The 23,862-nt window shown below is 42.5% G+C and overlaps 1 protein-coding gene across 1 annotated transcript in view; it reads left to right on the top strand.

The window, feature by feature from the left end:
• klhl5 (kelch-like family member 5) overlaps window positions 1-23,862 on the top strand; it is a gene marked incomplete at its 5' end in the record, with an annotated part of 28,015 nt that overhangs the window by 867 nt on the left and 3,286 nt on the right. The window contains 11 exons of the mRNA XM_080520251.1: window positions 3,438-3,626; window positions 10,243-10,379; window positions 11,175-11,371; window positions 12,525-12,737; window positions 17,354-17,540; window positions 18,817-19,041; window positions 19,702-19,777; window positions 20,107-20,193; window positions 21,387-21,461; window positions 21,771-21,908; window positions 22,017-22,188. Of these exons, the coding sequence (XP_080376377.1) occupies window positions 3,438-3,626; window positions 10,243-10,379; window positions 11,175-11,371; window positions 12,525-12,737; window positions 17,354-17,540; window positions 18,817-19,041; window positions 19,702-19,777; window positions 20,107-20,193; window positions 21,387-21,461; window positions 21,771-21,908; window positions 22,017-22,188 (1,696 nt within the window). The remainder of the gene's footprint in view (window positions 1-3,437; window positions 3,627-10,242; window positions 10,380-11,174; window positions 11,372-12,524; window positions 12,738-17,353; window positions 17,541-18,816; window positions 19,042-19,701; window positions 19,778-20,106; window positions 20,194-21,386; window positions 21,462-21,770; window positions 21,909-22,016; window positions 22,189-23,862) is intronic.

Genomic DNA, 23,862 nt, shown 5'->3' with positions numbered 1-23,862 from the left:
CTTCTTCAGGATGACTCTTGCTTTGTTATAATGCACGTGCCTGAATGCCTAAGATTATTGCACAAAACAAAAAAGAAAAAAAAAAGATGTATGTCTGTGTCATTACCTTTAAGCATCTTTTCCTGGGGGGGAAAAAACACTTTAATTTAGTATAATTTGATGAATCATTGCCTAATTTAAATGCGTTCTGGTTATTATTTAATGCAATCTGGTGTCCGCCTCTTTAATGTATTTAATATTCAGCAGCATCAAACGCGTTGCAAATGGAAACTGCAGAATTAATAGAATGAGGTGAATGAATGAGAGATTTACAAAGCCAGAGGCTGTTTAGACAGTTCGCAGCGCACCCTCTTAACATACAGACAGGCGGAAAGGGGAAGAGGGAAAACGATGGCTGGGTACCTTTGGGACAGCGTGTGGTCCACTGATTTCTCCCTTCAACCTCTTAATGAGGCTCCATTATCCAGGCTGTTACTGGAGGATGCACACGAAACAGAAGTGGAAGGAAAACTCTGATGAATTTGGCCTTTTTCAGAGCCAAATCACAACACTCATGCATATAGCCATACAGCCTTCTGTGCTTGACATTTATATTGTTTTTGTTTGCAGTGTCTTGATTCTGAACCTCTTATTCATAATCCTTAGTATTCAACTTGTTTGTGTGCACATAATTGATAGTGGATGTGGCCATCCAGCTGTAGTGCTGCAAATAAGACATTGTACACAGCAAAGACAAAGCCATTAGGACGTCATAACTTTTATCCTTCAGATTTATGCGTTGAATGTAAAAGCAGTTTATGGGTGTATATTACCTATATTGGTACAATGATGAGTTTGAAAGCCTCCTTTCACTGTGTTCCCCAGACTCACATCAGAAAATATCAATCATTTATTGGACTCCGGGCACAATTTAAAATAGATTTTGATGGAAGCTTGAGGTATTATTTAATTTTAATTGATTAACATCTAATTCTGTTTTATTTCAAATGCGTAATTTTTTTTTTTTCTGTGCTCATTTCAAAACTACCTATTGTTATTCGAGGCTTGACGCCACATCTTAAAGTGGTGATGGAAGTCTGGCAGCGCTTACACGGAAAATTGGTCCCGCTTAATAGGAAGCGTGCACGCAGTCACGTGCCTCGTTAAGCAATACACAAAGAAAAATGTATGGCGTCTGTCTGAATGGATTTTCGGTGCATATTGTACATGTTCATGAATATAGCCGTGCACATAACGCGGTTGCCATACCAACGCAGATATTAGTTTGTGTTGCCATACATGTGAAGCTCTGAGCGTGTTTGTTTTGGGATGTGCACGCGCTTGTGTGTGTATCTCCTTCTGTATGCAATTCATCCTCTCCCACAGAGAGTGCGCCTGTGTACAGTCTGATGCTCCAAGAATACGGGTGGCAGAATCCCAAATGGGATCATGGGAAGGGACGCGCGGTGAATCCCAGAGTGGTTGAAGGCTCTTGCTTGGCTTCTCTCCACTTGTCTCCTCTCCCCTTTACTTTTACACCCCACCCAGCTTTTTTCCTCTATTCACTCCTGGTGTGTCTTACTTACCCCTCTCTCTCTCTCTCTGTGTCTCTCTCTCTCTCTCTCTCTGGCCCATATTTGTCTCTCGGCTCACTCTTGGTCATTCGTGTGGCCGCTCCTTTTTCCCTGCAAACGTGTTGAGAACTGTGTGTTCAAATGTAAGAGGGAGTGACACATGGGTGAGTGCCCTTGCCTGGTGCAGGGGTTTAAAAAAAAAAAAAAAGCTGTCTGCATGGGGTTGATTTGCCCCAGACGCATTCTCTCTTTCTCTCTGACCACATTGAGTGTTTGCCAGGCTCAGTTAAGGGGACTGAGGGGAATGGGGGGGCGGGTGGGGGGCTGTGTTACCCCACTTCAAAGTCATTTCCTTTGGCAGTATTTGGCCACACCATTCGTCTACATGCAACGTTACACAAACACTCACACACCAGAGGGGGGAGGAAAGCGAGCCAGGAAGCCTTCCTCGGAGAGCCACACCGGGACACGGAGGAGAGGAAAAGTGAAGGACGGTGATTAGATGAAGGGAAATGAAATGAGTGAGCGATGAGCTTGAAGTTCGGTGCAGGACAGAGGAAACATGACTTCTGCTATAATGCATCAACAGCAGCGCACGCGCAAGCCTGGATGTGTCCATGCTTACTGAGTCAACTCAATTACTTGCATACCCAGAGAACATTGTTTATGCTCACCGTTTGACAGTTGCACTGAGATGACTTCTGCCTCTTGGGAAAGCACCTATATCAAATATGCTAAAGTTATTGTATTAATATTGTATCTTCACACATATGCCTGAATTGCACCTTCAGCAGGTCTGGATGTTGTACTGTGAGTTCCACTTCCGTCCAGTGAGTGTGCAACTTACCGAGATTCACGTCGTTTGTGTCATTAGAAGGTCTTTGAATATTGCGATGAAAGTTTAGCTGACACATATTTAAAAATAAACCACAATTTAGAGAATAGTTCTAATGTTAGAATCTTTTTTTTTGTCCATTTAATATGTTCACTTAAAACTATTTCTGATGCACGTCTTTTTTTTCCTTTTTTTTTTTTTATTATCTGTGATTCTTTCTTGCCTCTTTGTTTATTTCTGATAGGATACCGTTTGACAAAAGCTTTTTTTTCCACATCTCCATGACTGTGGAGATGCAAAGGATATGATTCTTTGAGGATCAGTTTCTTTTTATTTCTTTGTGCTGTGGGGCAGTCCTGCGTCTTCTCCTGTTAAATTAAAATTTGAAGTGCAGCTCTGGCACTCATAAATTAAATGCTGGTTTGGGAGCATGATGGCTGATGACTCACTGGGTAGCTGTACGTCCGTCTTATCTCTATCAACGTGCACGCCCAGGTACATTTACACATCAACCCTCAACAGCTTTGTGCGGAAGAAATATCAAAATTGCCAGGTTTGACATTTCCATGAGTGAGAAATATATATTTAAAACCAAAACGCAGCCTCATAAGTCATTGTTGGTGTAGATACAAGACAACTGGTTGCCATTAGGGAACAGAGTCAAATTGCTGCTTATCCTATGGGCTCAGCTCCCGCAGCTATTTAATTGGCAGATTCACTTTTAAGTGAGCTGAATTTATCTGGCCATTTACTCCTTGTAATTGGACAATTAAAGAGCTTTTGTCTGCTAGTGGCGACATCCAGTAACCGTACGAGAGTGAACGTGCGAAGCAACGGCACAATGAACGACACAGAGATGGAAAATGGCTAAAGGAGACACAAAGCAGCTCGCACGGCTCCCTCCAACACGTCTGTCTCTTTGTCTGTAACAAAGGAGAACCCATGAACTCAAACCTCCTGTCTCCTTCTTTCCTTGTGCGTTTGTCCCGTGTGTGTTTGTGCGAACAACGCCTTCCTTTGTGTGCATGTCACCGTGTGTGTGGACACAGGACGTCCAACAGCAGCGCCACGTTGTCCTCGTGCGTGTCAATGGAGCCATGCGCGTGTCCCGAAGACTGCATGTTCACGGCCCTGTCCCACGCCGACCTTACCTTCAGGAAGATGGAAGGCTACCTGAGGGCTCGGCAGCTGTGTGACGTCATCCTGGTGGCCGGAGAAAGACGGATACCTGCACACAGGTAGGGTTTTTTGCATGCGTCCCTTGAGAGTTGATTATCAGGACAATACAAAGTATTCGTTTGTCATTTTTTTAATCGCACTCAATGTGAAACAACATAACAATAAATCAAATGGCAGGTGACAGCAAAACATGCCACAGACACTACAGTTCATTATGATGTATCGAAAAGCAGCATATATATATATATATATATATATATATATATATATATATATATATATAAAAAAATTTATTGTTGTTTCTTCATTAAGCCTTTTTTTTTTTTCATGACCAACAGTCCAAAATCCCAAACAATTTCAAGGGGATCTATCAACTACATAATAAAGATTTCAGAAAATGAATGCATAATGGCAGTCTACAAACAGTTGAAGTATTTTTCAAATGCAACCGATTGCATCACAAAACCTACACAAACAGATGAACATGACACACACACACACACATGACCCATTACAGCAACGACAGTCATACTCATAAGTACACTGCCATCGACTGAGTGTCTGACTCATGCATCAGACGCTGCACGCACAACATGTGCCTCACAGCCAACACAGCACTGCTCAGTTGCTGTTTCTCTCTGGGCACGGGGCCACTGGTGTAGCAGCAGGGTCCATCTGCACAAGGATGAGACAGAAAAGTGGTCCTCCACCAGCAGAAAGACTCCTTTTCCCTCACCGCCTTCCTCTTGTGCCTCATTTGATTTAGTCCTCCAGGCACAGATGGGGACAAACAAAAGATCCTGCTGTACGAGAATCCCTGTGTGTGTGCGCGTGTGTGTGTGCGTGTGTGTTTGGAGGCCGGGGGGTAGGAGTAAGACATCACTGTTTGAAAGTAGACGCTTTGTTTGCAATTGATTTATCACATGTGTAGGATAAAAGCACTTTTCTGAAAAACAAAACATTCAATCTCTTTCTCTCACTCTCCCCGTCTTACATGTTCACGCTGAATCAGCCACTCGTACTGCGAGTAGGTACTGTATATATTCCTTTTGGAGTTTCTAGCAAACAGTGCACTTTAAGGGAAACTGGAACTCTCGATGCATAAAAAGGTTTGGCACAATGTTCCCTTTAGTCTCCTAGGGTTTACTGCATATAAATACGTTACTATTTCTCTCAACTACTCGGTGCGTGCTACCCTAGATGCTTTTGTTAGTACATTATTGCTTCTATTTACCATTACTGTGGCTCAATAGGTGTGTACAAGTGTGGTTCTTGTGTATTTTTAGACAAAGGGTGCACTCACGGTCGTCTGGTTTGAACCTCTCCGTTTCAATGAGCCTGAGAAAGTTCAGTAAAGCCCTGCTTCGGGGCTGTGAAAAATATTGAAAAGGTTTTGTATACAAGAAAAAAACACTTGGAGGAAAAAGACTGGGTTTTGTCAATGTGCAGCTGGTTAACCCAAACATGTTCGCGAAAGAGCTGCTTCGTCCATCTTGGGATTTCTCTCCTTCACAGTGAATGGGAACTGTTTTCCCAGATCTGTACGCCTCAATTCACTGGTGACGCAGACTTTAAACTACTAAGTGCACATGTCGTCACAGTTCTACATGTGCCCATCAACTTCCATCTGTGGTCCTGTGGTAATAAATTGGTTGTCTGGTACTATGGTTGGTTCATTCGTGTACTCTAAGCATTCTGTTATATACTCATCGGTGTGTTTGACATGCGATGTGAAATAAGCCTGTCGGATTGCCCTTTCATATTTTCTTTCGGAACTTCAACGCTCATACAGTTTGGTCCAGCGCTGTTTTTGATTTTGACTCAACGGGTTTGAAATAAATAAAACTGCACTGCTTCATCAATTGTCAGAGAGTGACTGGTTTTGCAGCATAGTGTAAGTCATGAGGAAAAGTTGTTTGGGTCACTTTAAGCAAACACCTCTACTTGCTATAAACTCTCTTTAAAACAAGTTGAACGTGTGCAAGTCGTGAGCCTTTTGCCTGTGTGCACAGTGCTCAGTGCTCCGACAAGCGAAAACACGTCATTGTTTACTTAAAACCCGGTTTTAGTTTGTCAGCAGTGCAATTGACTTTGAGCCTAATAAACTGCTGTCCTGTCATTGCAACTGCCTGCCATTTTAAGACCAACTTCGATGGATAAATGTGCACAAATGCATCTTCCACGAAAGCAGGATTGGGAAAATAACATCCGTGTTGGTCAAGCGAATTCTTGTGAACTGCCTTCTGCCCCACATTTCAGGAGCGCTGCACAGGGTCTCATTTTCCAGCGCGCGTAAAGAAAAGTCCCGTCATGTGAAGCTCACTCATCACCTGCCTGCTGTTTTTCCTCCAATGTTTTTTTTTTTTTTTTTTTTCCACAGCTATATTTTCATACCAAGGCAACACATCCCCTCGCTGACACAGACACCGTGTTCATTTTCCAGCTCTTGCTCTCATTTCCTGCGTCCAGCTTGTTCATTTCCCGTCCTTCTGAATCTGGCATCTTCTCTGGTCTCAGCTTTTTCCATTACAGTGCAACACCGCACATGTCATATCTCGGTCTTCAGCACAGTGACTTTGTGTTCAAGACTAAATAAGCCAGTCCTGTATATAGATTTTGTCACTCATAGCAAGTCAGAAATGGTTATGGACGAAAATATGAAATGTACATGAGCGAGTGAAGGTGTGCAAGGCGAAAGGAAGAGGTCCGGATAAAAAAAAAAAAAAAACTAGACACCTGGCTGCTTCAACAACTGAACAACTTCCTGCTGACTCCAGTGTATTTTGACATCTTTGTCTGTACAGTGCACACGCATTCAGACACACACCTACGCAGCGCTGCTTCTGCTTCAGTATGTGTGTCAAGGTACCAGGGTCACACTGAGAAATGTAACGCGTGTGCAGAACGTGTTTGCAGCCGCGACATGTTTAGGTTAGTAGACCTTGGTGCCACACACAAAGGCATCTTCAAATGTATATTTTTGGTCCAGTCAATACTTGCAAAACACCAAACACATTACTGAATTTAAAGTACCTACAATACACTATGTTCACTGTGCACTGACAAATGGCAGAGAAGCGTACAGTAAGTTTTCTCAAAGCTGAAACGAGGTCATGCGTGGCATTTTGGCTCGGCCAGAACCTCGTGGTGAGTTCGCGTGGTCACACAATTGTTGGGTACCTTTCTGTGTGGCGTTTACATGTTCCTCCTTTATGGGCGTGGCTTTTACTCAGAGACTCCAGTTTCCCTCCACAGTCCCAAAACTTGCATTTTAGGTGAACTAGTCACTCCGATTTTACTGTAGGTCTGAATATGATATGAGTGTTTATGAGTGACAGCTCAAATATACTACTGACGTTTGAGTCGTTTGCTTAGAAAGATGTCTTGCTCACTAACGTACGACTGGAAAAAAATGTGTTCATAAAGGATTACCCTGTTGGATTTCTTCAACATATTAATGGTTATGGTACCTTACCTTTTACCTTCACAGATAAATGGTTAATAATGGATTGTAGAGAGGGGAATTAATTAACTGTCTTCTTCAAGTGACCTTGAAGTGGCCTCTCCATCCTTTATCTCCCTTGGTTTCAATTATACCATAAAACTAATGTCTCTGACACTTTATGGGATTACATTTTTATATTGAGTTCATATTGAATATATTCCTGTACAACTTTATATATATAAATATATATATATATATATATATATATATATATATATATATTTCCCCCAAAAGCGTAGCTGTTGTGATTGACACAAGCAAAAACTGAATAATCTCCTCCGTGGCTGCATCAAGCTGGAAGTCTTTTATAGTGCAAGCCAGGATTAGATCTGGCTGGGGTTGTGTTTTTTAAATTGTTTGTCTGTTTATTTGGGGGAATTTGGCACAAAAAGACAAAAAATAAATAAATTACAAATAACAAGCTTAGTATATTTAAAACAATGAGTTTTTAACAAAAAGACATTTTATTGCCAGGGGGAAGTTAAAATGGGCTCTAAACAGAAAGCGCCTCCATAAAGCACAAGAGTGGAAGAGCATTGCAGCTGTGACCTTGTACTATTAATTCTTTCTCTCTTTTGCTTCTTGTAAAATGTATGACCTTTCAGAGAATGTTGCTGTGCCGAGTGTGGAGGCGCAACAGTAAATTAATTTGTCACTATTTTAATGATCTATAAATCATTTCAATCTTCTTTTTGGAGCGAGAAATACCAGACCTCCCCGGGTGACAGCGTCTTCACGGGGAAGATTTCATGATTTGTTTAGTGCAGCGGGACACGTGCAGTTTTTGAGTGACTTGAATGAGCAGCTAAGGACTGGATTCCTAACAGTCTTCAGCATATGCGTTACACCAAAGAATGATTTGATTTTTTTTTTTTTTTCAGAAATTAAAATCACGTGTAATTATTTATAGATATATTCATGAAGATAGTATGTTTGGCTACTCTCTTGTTCAGGGTTCGCCACAGTAAGTCATGGCAACCTGCCCTGGGTATTCATTCAATTTTTTTGATTTTTTATTTTTTTAATTGAACCTAGATTTCAAACATTTAAAGTCAGCGCTTAACCTCATGTGCATTGATAAATCTTTCAGTGTATCTTTCAGTGTCATGTCAACTTAATCACCTTTATCAAATTAACAAGTTCACATGTGTCCTTTATTTCATTGATAATAATAATACAAAAAAAATCTTGGATTATAAACTCAATCTACTTTGACACGAAATCGCTAAACATCTGAAGCTCTTTATCTACAATATGCTGTTGTTGCACACACATCTGGAGAAGCCTCAGGCTTGTGCAAAGCATTTGTTTGTATTGTTTTCTTCCACATTTAACAGCATCTGTTCCGAGAGAGGAGTATCCACACTATCCCAGTGAGATGTGATTTGTTTGTTTATGGCGAATTGTTTTTGAAGTAGTGGGAGCAATGGGGCATATTTATCTGGCATGAAGTCCAAATATGTTGACTCTTTTACGACAGACATAATTACAGCCCATTACTCCCATGTAGAGACTCATCCTCCTGCAGCCTTTCTGATCAGTATGACAGCATTTAAGTTGGACAATTTACGTCGTGGAAGTGATCCAAAAACAGCATAATGTCTAGACGGTAAATTTGACTTATCTAAAAGTGATAAGGCTGCTCAGTGAGTTGGAGGGAGTTAAGTTTATCCAAGTCTGTCATGGAGCATCATTCCCCTTAAATCTAGTTAGAAACCATTTTAAAATTCATGATGCCGCACTCCTGCCAAATAAGTAACTGAATTTTCCACTTTTGATGATGACGGACAGAAAATCACGTCTTGTGACCTTGTACCACTACTTGTTTAACATACTGCTTTTCATTTATAAAGTGAGTCTAAATTTTAATGCACTTTAATTATGTACCACATTTTACCATCTCAGTGCACCTTAACGGGTTTTACAGACTCCACATGAATATAGCTGCAATATAAATGTAAATTTATTCTTAAAAACATTCCTCATTGATATATATTTATATATCCACCAATTTATACACACATTTATCCAACTGCCATGTAAGTTAATTGGGAGCAACTTGGTGTTCAGTGTCTTCCCCAAAGGTGCTTTAACACAGAGAGTAATATGGGCCATTGAATCACCTACCTTGCTATTGGAAGGTAGCAGCATAATCTGTCTGTGACCAGGTGGAGCATGGTGAACCTGATGACAGAGCCATGCGCCAGCCTCTTCCCCTTGCAAGCTCCCAAAAAAAGCCACACTGTCAACCTGCTCTATGCACCTGTTCCAGCATTTAAAAAGGTTGTCATCTTGAGAGCGGAGAGACTGTGAGGTCGTCAACAGGCTCATTTAGTCATCTCTCCTTTGTTGCCTGAGGGGAAAAGAATTCAAGACAGTGTCCCAAAGTGATGCACTTCATGATAAACCGTATGGAGGATTGGCTGCAGATTGCTCTGGTGGGTCATTTGTAAAAGACGGCCCTGCTGATGAAAATGCTGACAGCGTCTGAGCGCAAAGCTCAGAGAGGTAACCTGGCCCGATGATATGCTCAAGGTCTGGCAGACATCCAGTAAGAGCAGACATCGGGGAAACATGCCTGTGGTGGTCTTATTTTTTTCAGCAAACTTTCTTCACCACTTTTGAGTCGTCATTCTTCTGGACTATCCACCTTCCTTACCCTCATACTGCAGAGGGAATGTGAAGAAACCCCAGAGCCAATATGTGTGTGGAAAAACGATTGTTATTGTCCAGCACAAGCTTGAATTCAATATATGAAATTTGATATATCGCTTTCAGGTTGGCCTTAAGGAAAGAGGAAATGTTAAATGGAATCCAGATATTGCATTTTCATAAACTAAACCAATGCGAGAGATAACCGAAAGGCTTTATTAAAGGGAATTTGAAAACAATGTATCATTTTCCTCCCACTTCACAACTGTGCAGAATGTTGTGTTGATCTCTGACACAAAAATCCCAATAAAATACATGTAGATTTGCGGGATGTTCAAGGGGTATGGATACTTTTGCGAGCCACCCTACCTTCTCTGGCTGTGTCACTTCCCATCATCGTTCTGCTTATGTTCCCTGTCAATCAGCACTCGTCCTGTTGAGAAGGTCAAAGTCGTCTGTTCCTCTGTAACGGCTATCCGTCCTCTCTGACTGACGCCTGACATTCTCTCCTCTCACAGGCTCATCCTCTCATCTGTGTCAGACTACTTTGCAGCCATGTTCACCAGTGATGTGCGAGAGGCCAAGCAGGAGGAGGTGAAGATGGAAGGGGTAGACCCTGATGCATTGTGGGTCCTGGTGCAATATGCTTACACAGGTATCCACACATTATTTGCTTGAATAGATTGATCGGTTATATCATATTCCACTCCTGTGTAAAGGATTAAAATATTCTTTGTTACACTGATAGTCTTATTATTATTTTAGTATTTATACTACTCAGATGAACAACAACTATATTAACATGGTTTTTTTGTGTGTTTTTTTTATTAACGCTATTTATTGTTTTTTCCAGAAATTGTCATTTACAAGTGCAGTGAATCGCAAAATGTCCCTTCATTACCATCATTACCAACTGATATTGTCTGTTGTTATTCTGCTGTGGTGAAAAACTACTCACCAAATCTCTAATAATACAACATCTAAAGCAACCTCCAACATATGCTTTCAGTTCATTTATGTTGTTGAGAACTATCCTAATCACTAGTTTAAAAAAAAAAAAAAATTAAGCTTTTTGGAATTTGTCTTCTATGGGCTCACCAGATCCCATCCCACCATGTAAAAACATCCAATCACTCACATTTATTCCTATTGGTCAAACTGAGTAATTGTATGTGTCTCTTTACCAAGTCATCTAATAATAATCACATCTACGGCCGATTTAGTATCCCCCAACAAGCACATGCCAGAGCTCTCACAGAGAAAAAAAACAACTACAAAAAACTCAATTATGCACAGGTAGAACGTTCAAACCTGGGATCTTTTCACTGCGAGCCAAGACTTTTTTAACTGCCACACCATACAAGCTCTGTATCATCTTCACCACATTCATGAAATGCAGTGATGTGTTTTCCATAGTAATAGTTTTAACGTTGGCGTTCTTGTTTTCCAGGCCGGCTGGAATTGAGGGAGGACACGATTGAGTCTCTGCTGTCGGCTTCCTGCTTGCTGCAATTATCGGCAGTGGTTCAGGCCTGCTGCTCCTTCCTCATGAAGCAGCTCCACCCTTCCAACTGTCTGGGCATACGCTCCTATGCTGATGCTCAGGGCTGCCACGACCTACAGCGAGCCGCTCACGCCTACACCATGGTGTGTGCATTTTATATCTTCGGTTTACCGCCACTGCAACTACAGCCATCATAACACATCTAATGGAATTATATTTGTGGGGGATGTACTGTATGGTAGGAGGTTTCTAAATGTGCCTCCACTGTCTCTCTTCCACTGCTGCACATCTTGCTCAAGTCAGACTTTGGTCAGTTTCTGACCTTGATCTTCTTGTTGGTGACAAATTGGCTCCTGATTCAAACCACACCACACACCATTATCACCACAATGGCTGGGTTTTTCTTTTTCAGCCCAGAGTTGCTATGGTGACAGAGAAATAGCTCCTTCATCGACTTGATTATTCTTTTTCTTTTCTTGTTCTCTGCCGTCCGTACATGTTTCGTTTTTCACCCGGGCTTTCTCCCTGTATGTGTGTGTCAGGAGCACCGTTCTCATTCTCCCCTCTGTTTCTCTTTAAATGGATTATTGTTCAGGTTTAATCTGGGGTAATTATGTCGTAAAGGTGGCTTCATTTGGGTGTGACTGTCTGTGCATTTCGCTCACACACACATTAGCACAAGCTTACACAGCTTACAGGATTACAGCTTTTGTATAGGAACTATACAATCAAGAGTTTCACATTGTTTCCATATCAGGTTATGTGCAGCAAGCCTTTCTTATGCCTGTCTCGTATCCATGGCTAATATTTAAGAAAACAATAAGTAAATTTACACGTGGCCAATTTTGTAACAGTGTGTTTTTGAACAAAATAGTAATGTGACTCAACTATTTGAAATGTTAGAAATAATTAGGGCTGAATAATTATTCCTGTTATTGCATTCATGAACAAAACAAGAAGATGATAATTAATACATGAAACAGTGGATAGCGTGCTTCATGAGTAATGAATGTGATAATGGTTTCCATCTTTGCCAATTGTAAGCTTTTATCATTCAAGTCCTATTTTTGTTTTATTCTGACCTTTATGGAGGAAATTGTCCTTCTTCTCCTCTTGTGCTTTCTTTCAACCATTATTTCCTCTGTTCTCTACCCGCAAATGTTCCTTCTTGTGCTTTTCTTACCCCCCATTTTTATCCTGCAATACATTATTCATCCATTCCTACTCGCTTCTTTTCAGCCATCTTGTCCATTTCGTCTGCCGCTCAGTTCTATTCTCATCTTCTGTGTTCACCAGGAACACTTTCTGGAGGTAGTCGGCAGCCAGGAATTCTTGCTGCTCCCGGTGGAGGAGATGGAGAGGCTGCTTACATCCGATGACATCAACGTACCAGACGAAGAAACTGTAGTGACCTCATTGCTTACCTGGGTTTGCCACGATGCCCCCACTCGACAGCGTCACCTGCCCCTGCTGCTCGCCCACGTCAGACTACCCCTGCTGCAGCCACAGGTGAGAGCAGCACATCGCTCTGTCACGAAACCGTCAAATATATTCATAAGATCATCTACAAATGAATTTCTTTCTCTTAAAATATTTACATCCCTGCCCATCTGTATCGAATGCCAATGCAGAGCCACTGGTCTGTTTTTCACAGGATGTTAAATCTGAATACTTCACCATGTCAAACTTATTTGAATCATTTTTATGTAAGGTAACAAGTGGACCGGATTTGCCGTGACTGTAAAAAAAAAGAGCCGACCGTCCGCCATAAATGCATGAATCTGACACGGGAAAGACTGGATTTAAAAATTCATTGAAAAAGCAACTGTATTCATGTGGCACAGTGCTGCCATGGATGATTCATGATCCACTCGTATGGTTGCATTTCATGCAGATGCAGATCTTGTGTATCATTTCAATGCATATTATTAATGTGGAACAGCTTTATATCTGCTGTGACATTATCATCTGTTACACTCACTCTCTCTCACGCTCTCTGTTTCTCCCTCCTTCCCTCTCCCTCCATAAATGTCTCCGTCTTTTATTCTTTCTCTTTCTATTAAGTTGACTCGAGAAAATGAATCCTTTCAGATTGAGAACCAAGCCGCAAAAAATAAAAACTGCATTTGCTATTAACGAATATTGTTGCCGAACAGTTCCTGCTGTGTGAGAAATCACTCCATGCATTTTGGAGCTGGAGCCACATAAATATTGCCGGAGCTTATTGTGGAAGCTGTCAGAGCTGCTATTCGCCTCCAAAGCTCACACAGCAAAAGTGTGAGGAAAGAGTGCATATTGTTCCTTCTCCTGATGATGTGCAGGGTGTTTTCCAATGAGGCCTTCCATCTCATACTTTCCCCCTTTCCTGTTATCTCCACCTCGTCCTTGTTGTGGCCTCTCATCTTTCAATCTGTGTCACTTTCCTCTAAAGGCAATTAGATCACAATCTTTACTCTGTCAGGTTCGTGTGAGCTTCTTTTTTTTCTTTCTTTTTTTTCTGCGTCTGTGTCGGTGTGTATGTCCATCCTGTTTCTAGCTTGTGTAGCAGCTGCATGTGTGACCTGCAGGGCGATGCTGAGGAAGTTTTTGTATGCTAGACATCCTCACTTACTGCCCAGAGGGCTTTGGCTGCACACACACATAAAACCTTAATTAAGTGTGATATCTCTCTTAACCGCAGCTAAATTATCTGTTCTCTCCATCTCCCTCATCAGTGGTACGCCTCACTATATGTGAGGAAACTGGAGAGATAAAACTCCACTCGTGGTCTCTTACTATTGCCCCGGCCTGGATCGCTGCAACTCCCCCATTTTTGCACTGGTGCAGCATACAGAAAGGACGCCGCAGATATATGGCTTTGCCCTGGTCAGCTGAAATCACAAATAGCTGTAACGTGTAACCAAGGGCGAAGATGGATGGCAGAAGGGCACACCAGTAGTGGAGCATAGAGACGAAACGCAAAAAGAGCCAGAGAGTGAAAGATTGAATCCACTTTAACACCACTTCTTGTGTGACGGCCCCTCACCCACCTACGCCCGGCCATGTTAAACCGACAAATGACTTCAGTAAATCTCATGAGCTGTGAACTGTCAATAAAGGGACATATACGCCACATACTGACAACAAATCGACATTCATCAACCAATTAGTCAGCTTTCTATCCAGGCTGCCATGCAGTTTCTCATGAAGGGGATGTCAATTCACCAGATTAATACCTTTAATCCTTTCTCCTCTTTATCACCGTCTCTCACACGTACATGCAGACACACATTGTCTAATCCGCTCAGAAGAGCATCTTTAGCACTGCACCAAATAGATCTGCAAGAATTTTGGAACCCTTTGTGACCAATAAATATGTAAGGGTTTTTTTTGTTTTTGTTTTTTTGCCTCTACCCAATAACTTGAGTGAACCAGAGCTGTTTTGTTTTTGGGTTCTTCATCTGCCACGTTCTGAGAAGCACAATCTCTCTCGAGCATACATGTGCACTTCCATTGATTTAGATCCTGGTTATTAAGGCTGAGACCTCCAGGTTCACATCATAAACGTGATGTGGCCAAAGATCGAATTCTTTGAGTGCTCTTATTTGCCACTGCAAATACTCACCACAGCCTTTATCCGTTACCTTTCTTCACATTTCTAAAAAAAAAAAGGTAAATTATGCATGTTACTGACCAAGGGTGATCAAAAGTACTGAGTAATTCATGGCCTACTTTCATTCTTACTTTTGCTTGAGTGATCAGTGTTTCAGGTCATGTTGTTTGTACTGACCACTGTTTTCAGAAAAATGCCCTCAGGGTTGCTCACAATGACTCATCGGGCTCGCTGGTGCCTACGGCTACACCGCGCTTTCAGCCCATGTTTTAGACAAACATCAATGTCAAAAGCAACTTTCCTGTTGAGAGGAGGTATATGACCTGTCTTTGAAGGCAGTGCTACTTCTCATCTGCTGTGAACAAAAGTTTGAGCTTCCGAGAGAAAGTCAACTTCTTTCACTGCAGAGAGTCGGGGTCCTGGCTTGCAATGGTTTTGACTGTTGGATTACCCATTTGATCAAATTTTAAAATAATGTTTTTATGACATGGTTGTAGTTTTGAATGAGTATAATCATTTGCATTAGCTGCAGCGCAAAAGGGTTTTGTTGTAAACCACACTACTTCAGAAATTAATGGATCAGCCCAACAATAACGGGTGAGAAGTGACAGGAACACACAGTCAATCCTCTTGAATCCAGCTGCAGTTTTTTTACATAAATAGATAACTTAACATCTCAATTGTACTTTTTATTGATTGATAAAAATAAAACCTATTACCTTTGAAATCGAAATTATGTTTTTGTCCACGTGTATTTATTTTTAAAAATGTTTATTGATTGGTATGTATGTATTGTACCAATTGTTTGCAAAAACCGTTAACCCGAATCGCATGAAAAGTTTCTTCCCAGATGATGTATCGAACACAAGCTGAGACGACTCCCAAACCAGAGAGAAACCAATGACATTATTCTGTCCTCTCATCCCTGGGAGAGGGAGAAAGAGTATGTATAGACCGCAGGGGTGATCATAAAAAGTAAAGTTGAAGAGGACGAATACTTGTGTACCATAAAAAAAAAAAAAAGAGTATAAAATAAGGAGCTGAGGGATGCTTGTTTCTCCTCATGTGGGAGTCTGTGTGTGTTTTTATGTTATAAATGGATACAGCCCATGCTGTCTCCTCCAAGTGCGCGCTGAAACACAAGATAACACAACTTTCTCTCTGCCCACTGTGAGGTAAAGAGAGGACCAAGAGGAGAAGGTGGGATGCTGGCAGGATTCAGTCTTATCTGGCACTCCACATTCAATCCCGCGCAGCATGATGGATAAATACCACAGGAGACGAAGGGCAAACACATTTCGCCTTAACCATCCTTTAGCTCTTGCTCTCTTACACACACAAACAAACTCTCAAATGAATGCCCAAATAGGGTTCACCATAATTTGTCGCTCTGTGATTGTGTGCCACAGAAGTGTGGGCTCACCCTGGCGTGTAAGCTGCTTATCCATTTACCATGCTTCCTTTACGTTCTCCACATCTGACTGGGAAAATTGATTTTACATTCAGTGACCGAGTTGAATTATTTCAGCTGACTCTCCTTTTTCTTGTGATGGAAAGAACATTTATAGAAGGCGAAACGAGAAGGGTGGGAAAAAAAATGTTTGCTTTCTATCCATCTTCATCATAAATCCGTCTGTATTATATACATTTCCTGTGATTTCCTATGTTCGTATTCATCTGTTAACATTTCTTGATCCAACAAACTGATATCAGGTGCAGGCACACGCAAAGTCTGGAAACTTGAAATAACTTAAAAGCCCAGGCTCCTCGGGAGCCTTTATTTCCTTCTATCCTTTAAGCACACAAACACACAAACACACGCGCACACACACACACACACACACACACACACACACACACACACACACACACACACACACACACACACACACACACACCTATCTAAATGTAAATCATGTAATTCTTGCCCTCGGGAAAAACTTGCTCCACCAGCCTGCCTCTCACAGGGAGCGATTTCCCTTGGATGTATTTTAAGGAACAGACTGGTGGATTGAAGGGCTTCATGTTGCAGCCCTTGGCTGTGTGTGTGTGTGTGTGTGTGTGTGTGTGTGTGTGTGTGTGTGTGTGTGTGTGTGTGTGTGTGTGTGTGTGTGTGTGTGTGTGTGTGTGTGTGTGTGTGTGTGTGTGTGTGTGTGTGTGTGTGTGTGTGTGCGCACGCACGCGTGTGCTCATAGATGACATTAGAGGGTATAGACAAGAGAGCTGATGAGATTCTGAGGACAGATTAATCCTCTTGTGTCAAATGATCAGTGTGTATGTGCTCGTGTCTCACCGGGGGAGCGAGATAAATGAGAGCACTAATGGTTGTTGGTCTGATCTGATCTAATCTCTCAATCAGCGAGAGCAGCTTTCTCTCTACTCCCAATCCTCCTCAGACAGTGATAACATCAGAACTGACATGAGCCTACAGCTATAGCGGTTGTAGCATATACACCTACCCTGCACATATTTCTGCTGCAGCTGTCATGCAACCCTGGGTGCTGATGTGTGCATGTTTTTCATGTGTGTGCAGTTCTTAGCAGACTTGGAGTCCAACCCTCTCCTGCGCGACAGTGTAGAATGTCAGCGGCTCCTGATGGAGGGCATGAAGTATCACCTTTTGCCCCAGCGCCGGCCGCTGCTCCAGAGCCCCCGCACACGGCCCCGCAAGGCCACGGTGGGGGCCATGTTTGCGGTGGGGGGCATGGACGCCACGAAAGGTAACTGGCATGCACACAGATTCAGAAGCATCAGACACAGTCCAACAGCATCAAACACTGCAGCCTTCAAAGTGAGCTGCGGGACAGAAGTTAAATCCACACCGAGGATGTATGCGTTTCCTCGGTTACGTGATTAAAAATCTGCCCCCTCGCTTGTCGCCACCTGAAACATTAGTCGGTGAAATCAATTAGCGGTTGATTCATGTACGCGGCGGCTCGACTGTCATGCAGCTGTCTGCCGCTGTTAGGGGCGACAGAACCGTTTGGCAGCAGTCTCCCCCCCCCCCCCCCCCCGTCCCGCAGCAGCACTCAATAGACGGCGGTATGAAAAGGAGTGCAGTGGGGAGTTGAAAAGATGTTCTCTCAAATAAAGCGGCACAGATTGGAGTCACTTTCATCCATAAAATGAAAACAAAGTTTTGTGTAGGACGTGTCAAGGGGGGGGGGGGGGGAGGCATTCATTACCCCCACTCGAGCAATGCAACAGCCACATTCAAGTCAGTCCTTTGACTATCATCCCGCACTATACGACAGCTGGTTTGGCATTGTTTTTCCCTGAGATGCTGCGATTCTCGACAGTGTGAGAAGATACAACAACCATTCACGTCTATGACCTTGTAAGAATTACTTCCACCTGACTTTGTTGAAGGTAAAGGCTTCAAGACGTTGAGAGACTGCATTAGTTAAAGGCTGACCGCCGCAATACTCCCAACAGCATTTACAATTCAATATGTTGAATATGACTGTGACTGTGTTTTTGTGGGACAGTCGTTGAAATAACAATATGTTCTTATTTTGACACCACAACATTGGTGTTGTTTTTCAGGAGATTCCCTAAATCACACCTCTGTACGACTGAACAAACTAAGATTTGTAACTTTTGTGGTCAAAGGGAAGTGTTTATGCCAGACATGTTAATTTTTTTGTTTTTAACGTAACCTTTACATTATCTAAATACAGAAGAGAAGCGCTTCAGAAAGACTGCTGTTGGACAGAAACATTCTGTATTTTGTCAGGGTGATTCTATTCAGAGCTGACAGTTCGCTTTTTCCTCATCCCAGAGTACATATATTACTGAAGTCAGCATTTTAAGCCTGATTTTAAAACTGTATGTTTCTAACTTGTGTATACTTTCTCGAAAATATTGAGCAGTATTGTAGTGGTCCCATTTAAAAACATAAAATAGAAATGGGGAAAAAAAGGCTTTGCATAAAAGAACACCGGCAGAGCTTCACAATTCGATTCACACAATTTCACCTTTTTTCCTCCTCCCCAGGTGCCACGAGTATCGAGCAGTACTGCCTTCGCCGGGACACCTGGAGGCAGGTTGCCACAATGAGTGGTCGGCGATTGCAGTTCGGCGTCGCCGTCCTTGAAGGGCGTCTCTACGTGGTCGGAGGTCGAGATGGACTCAAGACCCTCAACACTGTGGAGTGTTACAACCCACACAGCAAAGCCTGGAGCGTCATGCCTCCCATGTCCACGCACAGGCATGGATTAGGTGAGCCCCCGTTGTGGAAAGAATTGTGATATTTCCACAGTACGCGCAGGAAACGGCTCTGCCTGTGTCCGTTAGTGTGGTATCGGTGTGGCTGGCCAATGTTTTTGCTATCTGTCCATTGAATTTCAAGCGTTGTCCAGGCAACCGTTAATAGACGAAAGGAGTCTTGCTTCAAGACTCGCTTTTTACATTTTTCCTCATACTGTATACTGTAAAGGTCAGTTTCTCTGTACAGCAACCCCGATGCAGCTGATTGTGACGGAATATGTATCAACACGTTTTCAATGAGGTAGATTAAGTCTCCGTTTCCCATTTTGAGGGATAGATAGTATTATCATTCACATCACAAGTACGGTTTGTGTGACAACGAAAGAAGTATACGATGTGCTGCTTCTTTTTGCTTATATATGTGTGGAAGTATAAGAGGGGAAGGAGGTGATTCGAACACACATCTGGCTTTGCAGATGTTGTGGCAGATAAATCCTCGGGAGAACGGTGGTATTAACATGCTGGTAACTCTGCACGCCTAATGCCCTGGCTGCATTTGCATAAAGAATGAAAACAAACACCGTCTGTCCTGAATCAGTGGGAGTTTTTATGAGTTTGTCTGAGCGTATATTGTTTTGGAAAGTTGCCATCATGTGTGGTTCCATATTACAGGTGTAGCAGTCCTCGAGGGACCCATGTATGCTGTGGGAGGCCATGATGGCTGGAGTTACCTCAGTACTGTGGAGAGGTGAGAGGACACTTCACACTTTTGTGGGAACACCACACCTCAGACCTTTTTACTGAGGATATTTCTACACTTAAACGTCAATGTATAATCCCCCCCTGCGTGCCGTTTACTCTTGCTGAAATATGAAGAAAATCTTTATACGGACCAAAGTCCCTTATTTCATATTTTATTTTTATTTGAATTGCTTTTTTCTTTGAAATAGTTTTACATTTACTCACAAAAGGAAATGTACATGAATTTCTTGACTGCACAGTGGGTTTCAGTAGCTGCAGGTTCGTCATGTTCTTGATTTAGCGGAACTGAGATGTTGTCCACAATCTTTTCATCAGGTGGGATCCCCAAGCCCGCCAGTGGAGCTTTGTTGCAAGCATGGCCACACCAAGAAGCACAGTGGGAGTTGCTGTTCTCAATGGCAAGTAAGTGATCTCCCAAATCCCTCTGCTTATTGCTTTCACCCGAAAATATCTCAAGATCAAGTTCAATTTAATTTGAGTTTGTAATGGCTTCAAATACTTGTAAACACACAAGACTTTTTTTCTTTATTTTCTTGAAAGGGACAAAATTGTGTAATTTTTGTCATGTGGGAAATCTGAGAAAATATCCAATAGGTCACATTTGTCCTTCCTTGTTTAGAAGGCCAGGGTTAAAGAGTGGAAGGCTTTGTTATTATAATTGCTGTACAAAGTGACCCCAGTGCAGCACGGACCTCCTGCCACATAAATCCCTGATGGTAAAAGGCCTGGGAAACACACAGACGCACACTCGTGCACTTTTTAACAACATGTTACATAAAACACGGATGGAAAATTGGAAAAGGGAGACACACACACACACACACACACACACACACACACACACACACACACACACACACACACACACACACACACACACACACACACACACACACACACACACACACACACACACACACACACTTTAACAGCATGGTTTAATAAGTTCAGTGCTTCAACTCCTCACTTGCCCTGAAATCAAAAAGAAGTTATTTGAATAAAACGGTTGTTTTTATGATTCGGTGCCTGTGAGAGATGCTGGAGCTTTTATAGATGCTAATTAATACAGAAACATCACTTTTATAGAAACCATGCCCAGCAGAGGTAAGTCGGTGTGTGTGTGGCATGTGTGTGTTGGGTATTCTCAGTGCTCTGATGGAGCTCATTACTTGCTCGACTGGTTTTGTTTCTTCTTCACACTGTCCAAACTTCACATCCATGGATGCACAAACACACATTGATACAAAAGCACACAGACAACCACACACACATTGAATTGAGCTGCATTGTGATGCCACAAGAGTGTTAACGGATTGATTTTGCTCACCTCATCTTGCCCTAAGAAAACCTGCACACACACACACACACACACACACACACACACACACACACACACACACACACACACACACACACACACACACACACACACACACACACACACACACACACACACACACACACACACACACACACACACACACCTTGTGCCATATGTTTCCATGTCCTTAAATTGAACGGGGACTTCCAGAGTCCAGAATTGTAAGCATCACTCTGTGTGTCCAGACTGGAAACACCGTCTCTGTGTCTCTCAGGTTGTATGCAGTGGGAGGTCGAGACGGTTCATCCTGCCTGCGTTCAGTGGAGTGTTTCGACCCGCACACCAACAGGTCAGAGACGAGGAACTTCATTTGGCGAGAATTAATTGGCAACTCCTGTTTTTATTTCCTGTGGACTTTTCCCTCCAGTGTCGTGCCTCTTCTTTTAAGTTTATTTGCCCCTCAGATCAAAGGACCCTCACAGGATTTTAAAGCAGGCCACATTTAAACAACTTCTGAATATCAAGTGTGTTTTTAAGGTCTTGTAGAAGAGATTTCTTTTTTTTTTTTTTTTTTTTTTACATTTATCAGGTGTCCCTCAGTGCTGAAGACACTGAGAGTACATATTTCTTTTCTGATGGTTGTAATTTCCATGTGTAGGTGGTGTGCCTGTGCTCCCATGGCCAAAAGACGTGGGGGTGTGGGCGTAGCCACATGGCACGGCTTTCTGTACGCCATTGGAGGCCATGATGCTCCGGCCTCGTCTCTGGCGTCTCGGCTAAGTGACTGTGTCGAAAGGTGAGTCTCATTTTCACAAGAGGATGTGACCAGTTGTTTTAATGTGCTTCTACTGTCGCGTGCAGTCGGTGTACGCTCATGCAGCTATTTGTGTGTTTGCGCGTGCAGGTATGACCCGCAGACAGATGTGTGGACAGCGGTTGCCCCGATGAGCATCAGCAGAGATGCCGTTGGGGTTTGTCTGCTTGGCGACCGTCTCTATGCTGTGGGCGGCTACGACGGGCAGGTGTATCTGAACACTGTGGAAACTTACGACCCTCAGACCAACGAGTGGACACAGGTACCGTCCACAGACACACACAGTACAAAGTGTTTACAGTTTAGCAAACTCTGCTCTTATATTGTTGAACCCCATGTACAGTAATAAATCTCAATGTGTACACACAATGCTGTTGTGATAACACTCCTCCTCGTGTACCATGTATTGTCACATGTTTTTATTGTTATGTAAATGTATGCTTTCCTCATGCTAATATTGTCCTTGTCGCTGCAGCTCTTTGAGGTAGTGCTGGCTATTTCATTGTTAAATGATCTCATTTAAGAGTTTTGCGTTTCTATCACACTTCAGTTTCTACCTCGTCTCCCGCACAGCCTCAGAGGATTTCCAACAAAGGCAGCTTGAAATCGTCAGTTTTACCGACTCGTACCGTGCTGAGAAGTAAAGAGGTCTAGGTTCAAAGACAATACTGGGAGACACTGAGACGACAGGAGACATGGTGAAACCAGTAAATGTGTTCTGTAAGCACATACCGTCAGACACCGAAGCAAATAAAGCCAATAGGTGTGTCGTCAGTCCTCTCCTTGCAGCATGACTTTTCCTGGTTACTTTATCACAAGCTGTGTCAGCACTGCGGACTCGAAAAGAAATGACACAAATACTAAGTTCCAGGTTCAGAATGTGGCACAGCTTGTGCTGTCTGTGTAAAATCTCCAAAATAAAACCAAAGGCACTCCTTTCCCTGATAGCTAAATGAGGTTGATTCCTCTTTATTGATCACATTTTGTAGAATACTTTTAAATCCTCGTGGTTACAGTTTCTTCAGTATAGTTTGAAGTGTTAATAATGGTGTAGATTTCAGAAAGCTCGTATCTGGCATCACCAGCGTCAACAAGTACTCTGCACCACGACATCTGTGCACAATGTCCTTTCTATCTGTTCATAGTATGCTGCACTGTTCACCTGGATGCATAGTTGTCACGAACTGTTTCTGCCGCCACCCGACAGGCCGTTTGCTTGCCTCTGGGAGTGTACCGATAATATTATCACTTCCCCCTGACTGCTGGGCTCAGTAACAGTGTTCAAATCACAGGTGTCAAACATGTGATGCCGCTGGTCAAAACCAGCCCACTGACCAGCCCACAGGGTTTCATTCAGTTACCTTCATTATACATGATTTCATTCAGACAGAATAGTGAACAATTTTTTTTACAGGTTCTTATTACATCACGTTGCTAGTCTGGCCACTCGAGATGAGATTGCGATGTACCTGGAACCAGAAGTGTGTTGAAAAACCTGCGCAATGATGTTCTACATTATCAGTGTTCCATTTTCTTCTTCCTCATAATGATCCACTGCAACTCGCTGGTTAAAGGAGGCATTTGTCTGAATACTCATTAAGCTCATACTGTTGAGAATAGTCTTATTTCCTTTTCTTCTTTTTTTTCTTTAACGAACGAAACAAGTCCACTGTATTTGTCATATGCAAACACAGTAAAAAAAAAATGCAAACGGCCAATCCTGAAAGGAAAAAGTGGCCTGCGTTCAGCAATCCTGTCTAAACAGCCTCAACGTCCAGATTTCATAAAGAAGAAAATACCACTGTGGAGCCACAGCACTTAAGAAAACCGTTGGTTGACCTTTGTGTCCTTCACTCAAAGAAGAATGAAACAAAAGGAACACTCTAACTGTTGCCATCTTGTGTTCAAAATAGAGTCCGCAAAACAGTTTGTACTG

Source organism: Blennius ocellaris (genome assembly GCF_963422515.1).
Source record: "Blennius ocellaris genome assembly, chromosome: 3".
NCBI lineage: Eukaryota > Metazoa > Chordata > Actinopteri > Blenniiformes > Blenniidae > Blennius > Blennius ocellaris.
This window is presented reverse-complemented; position numbering and strand designations above follow the sequence as displayed.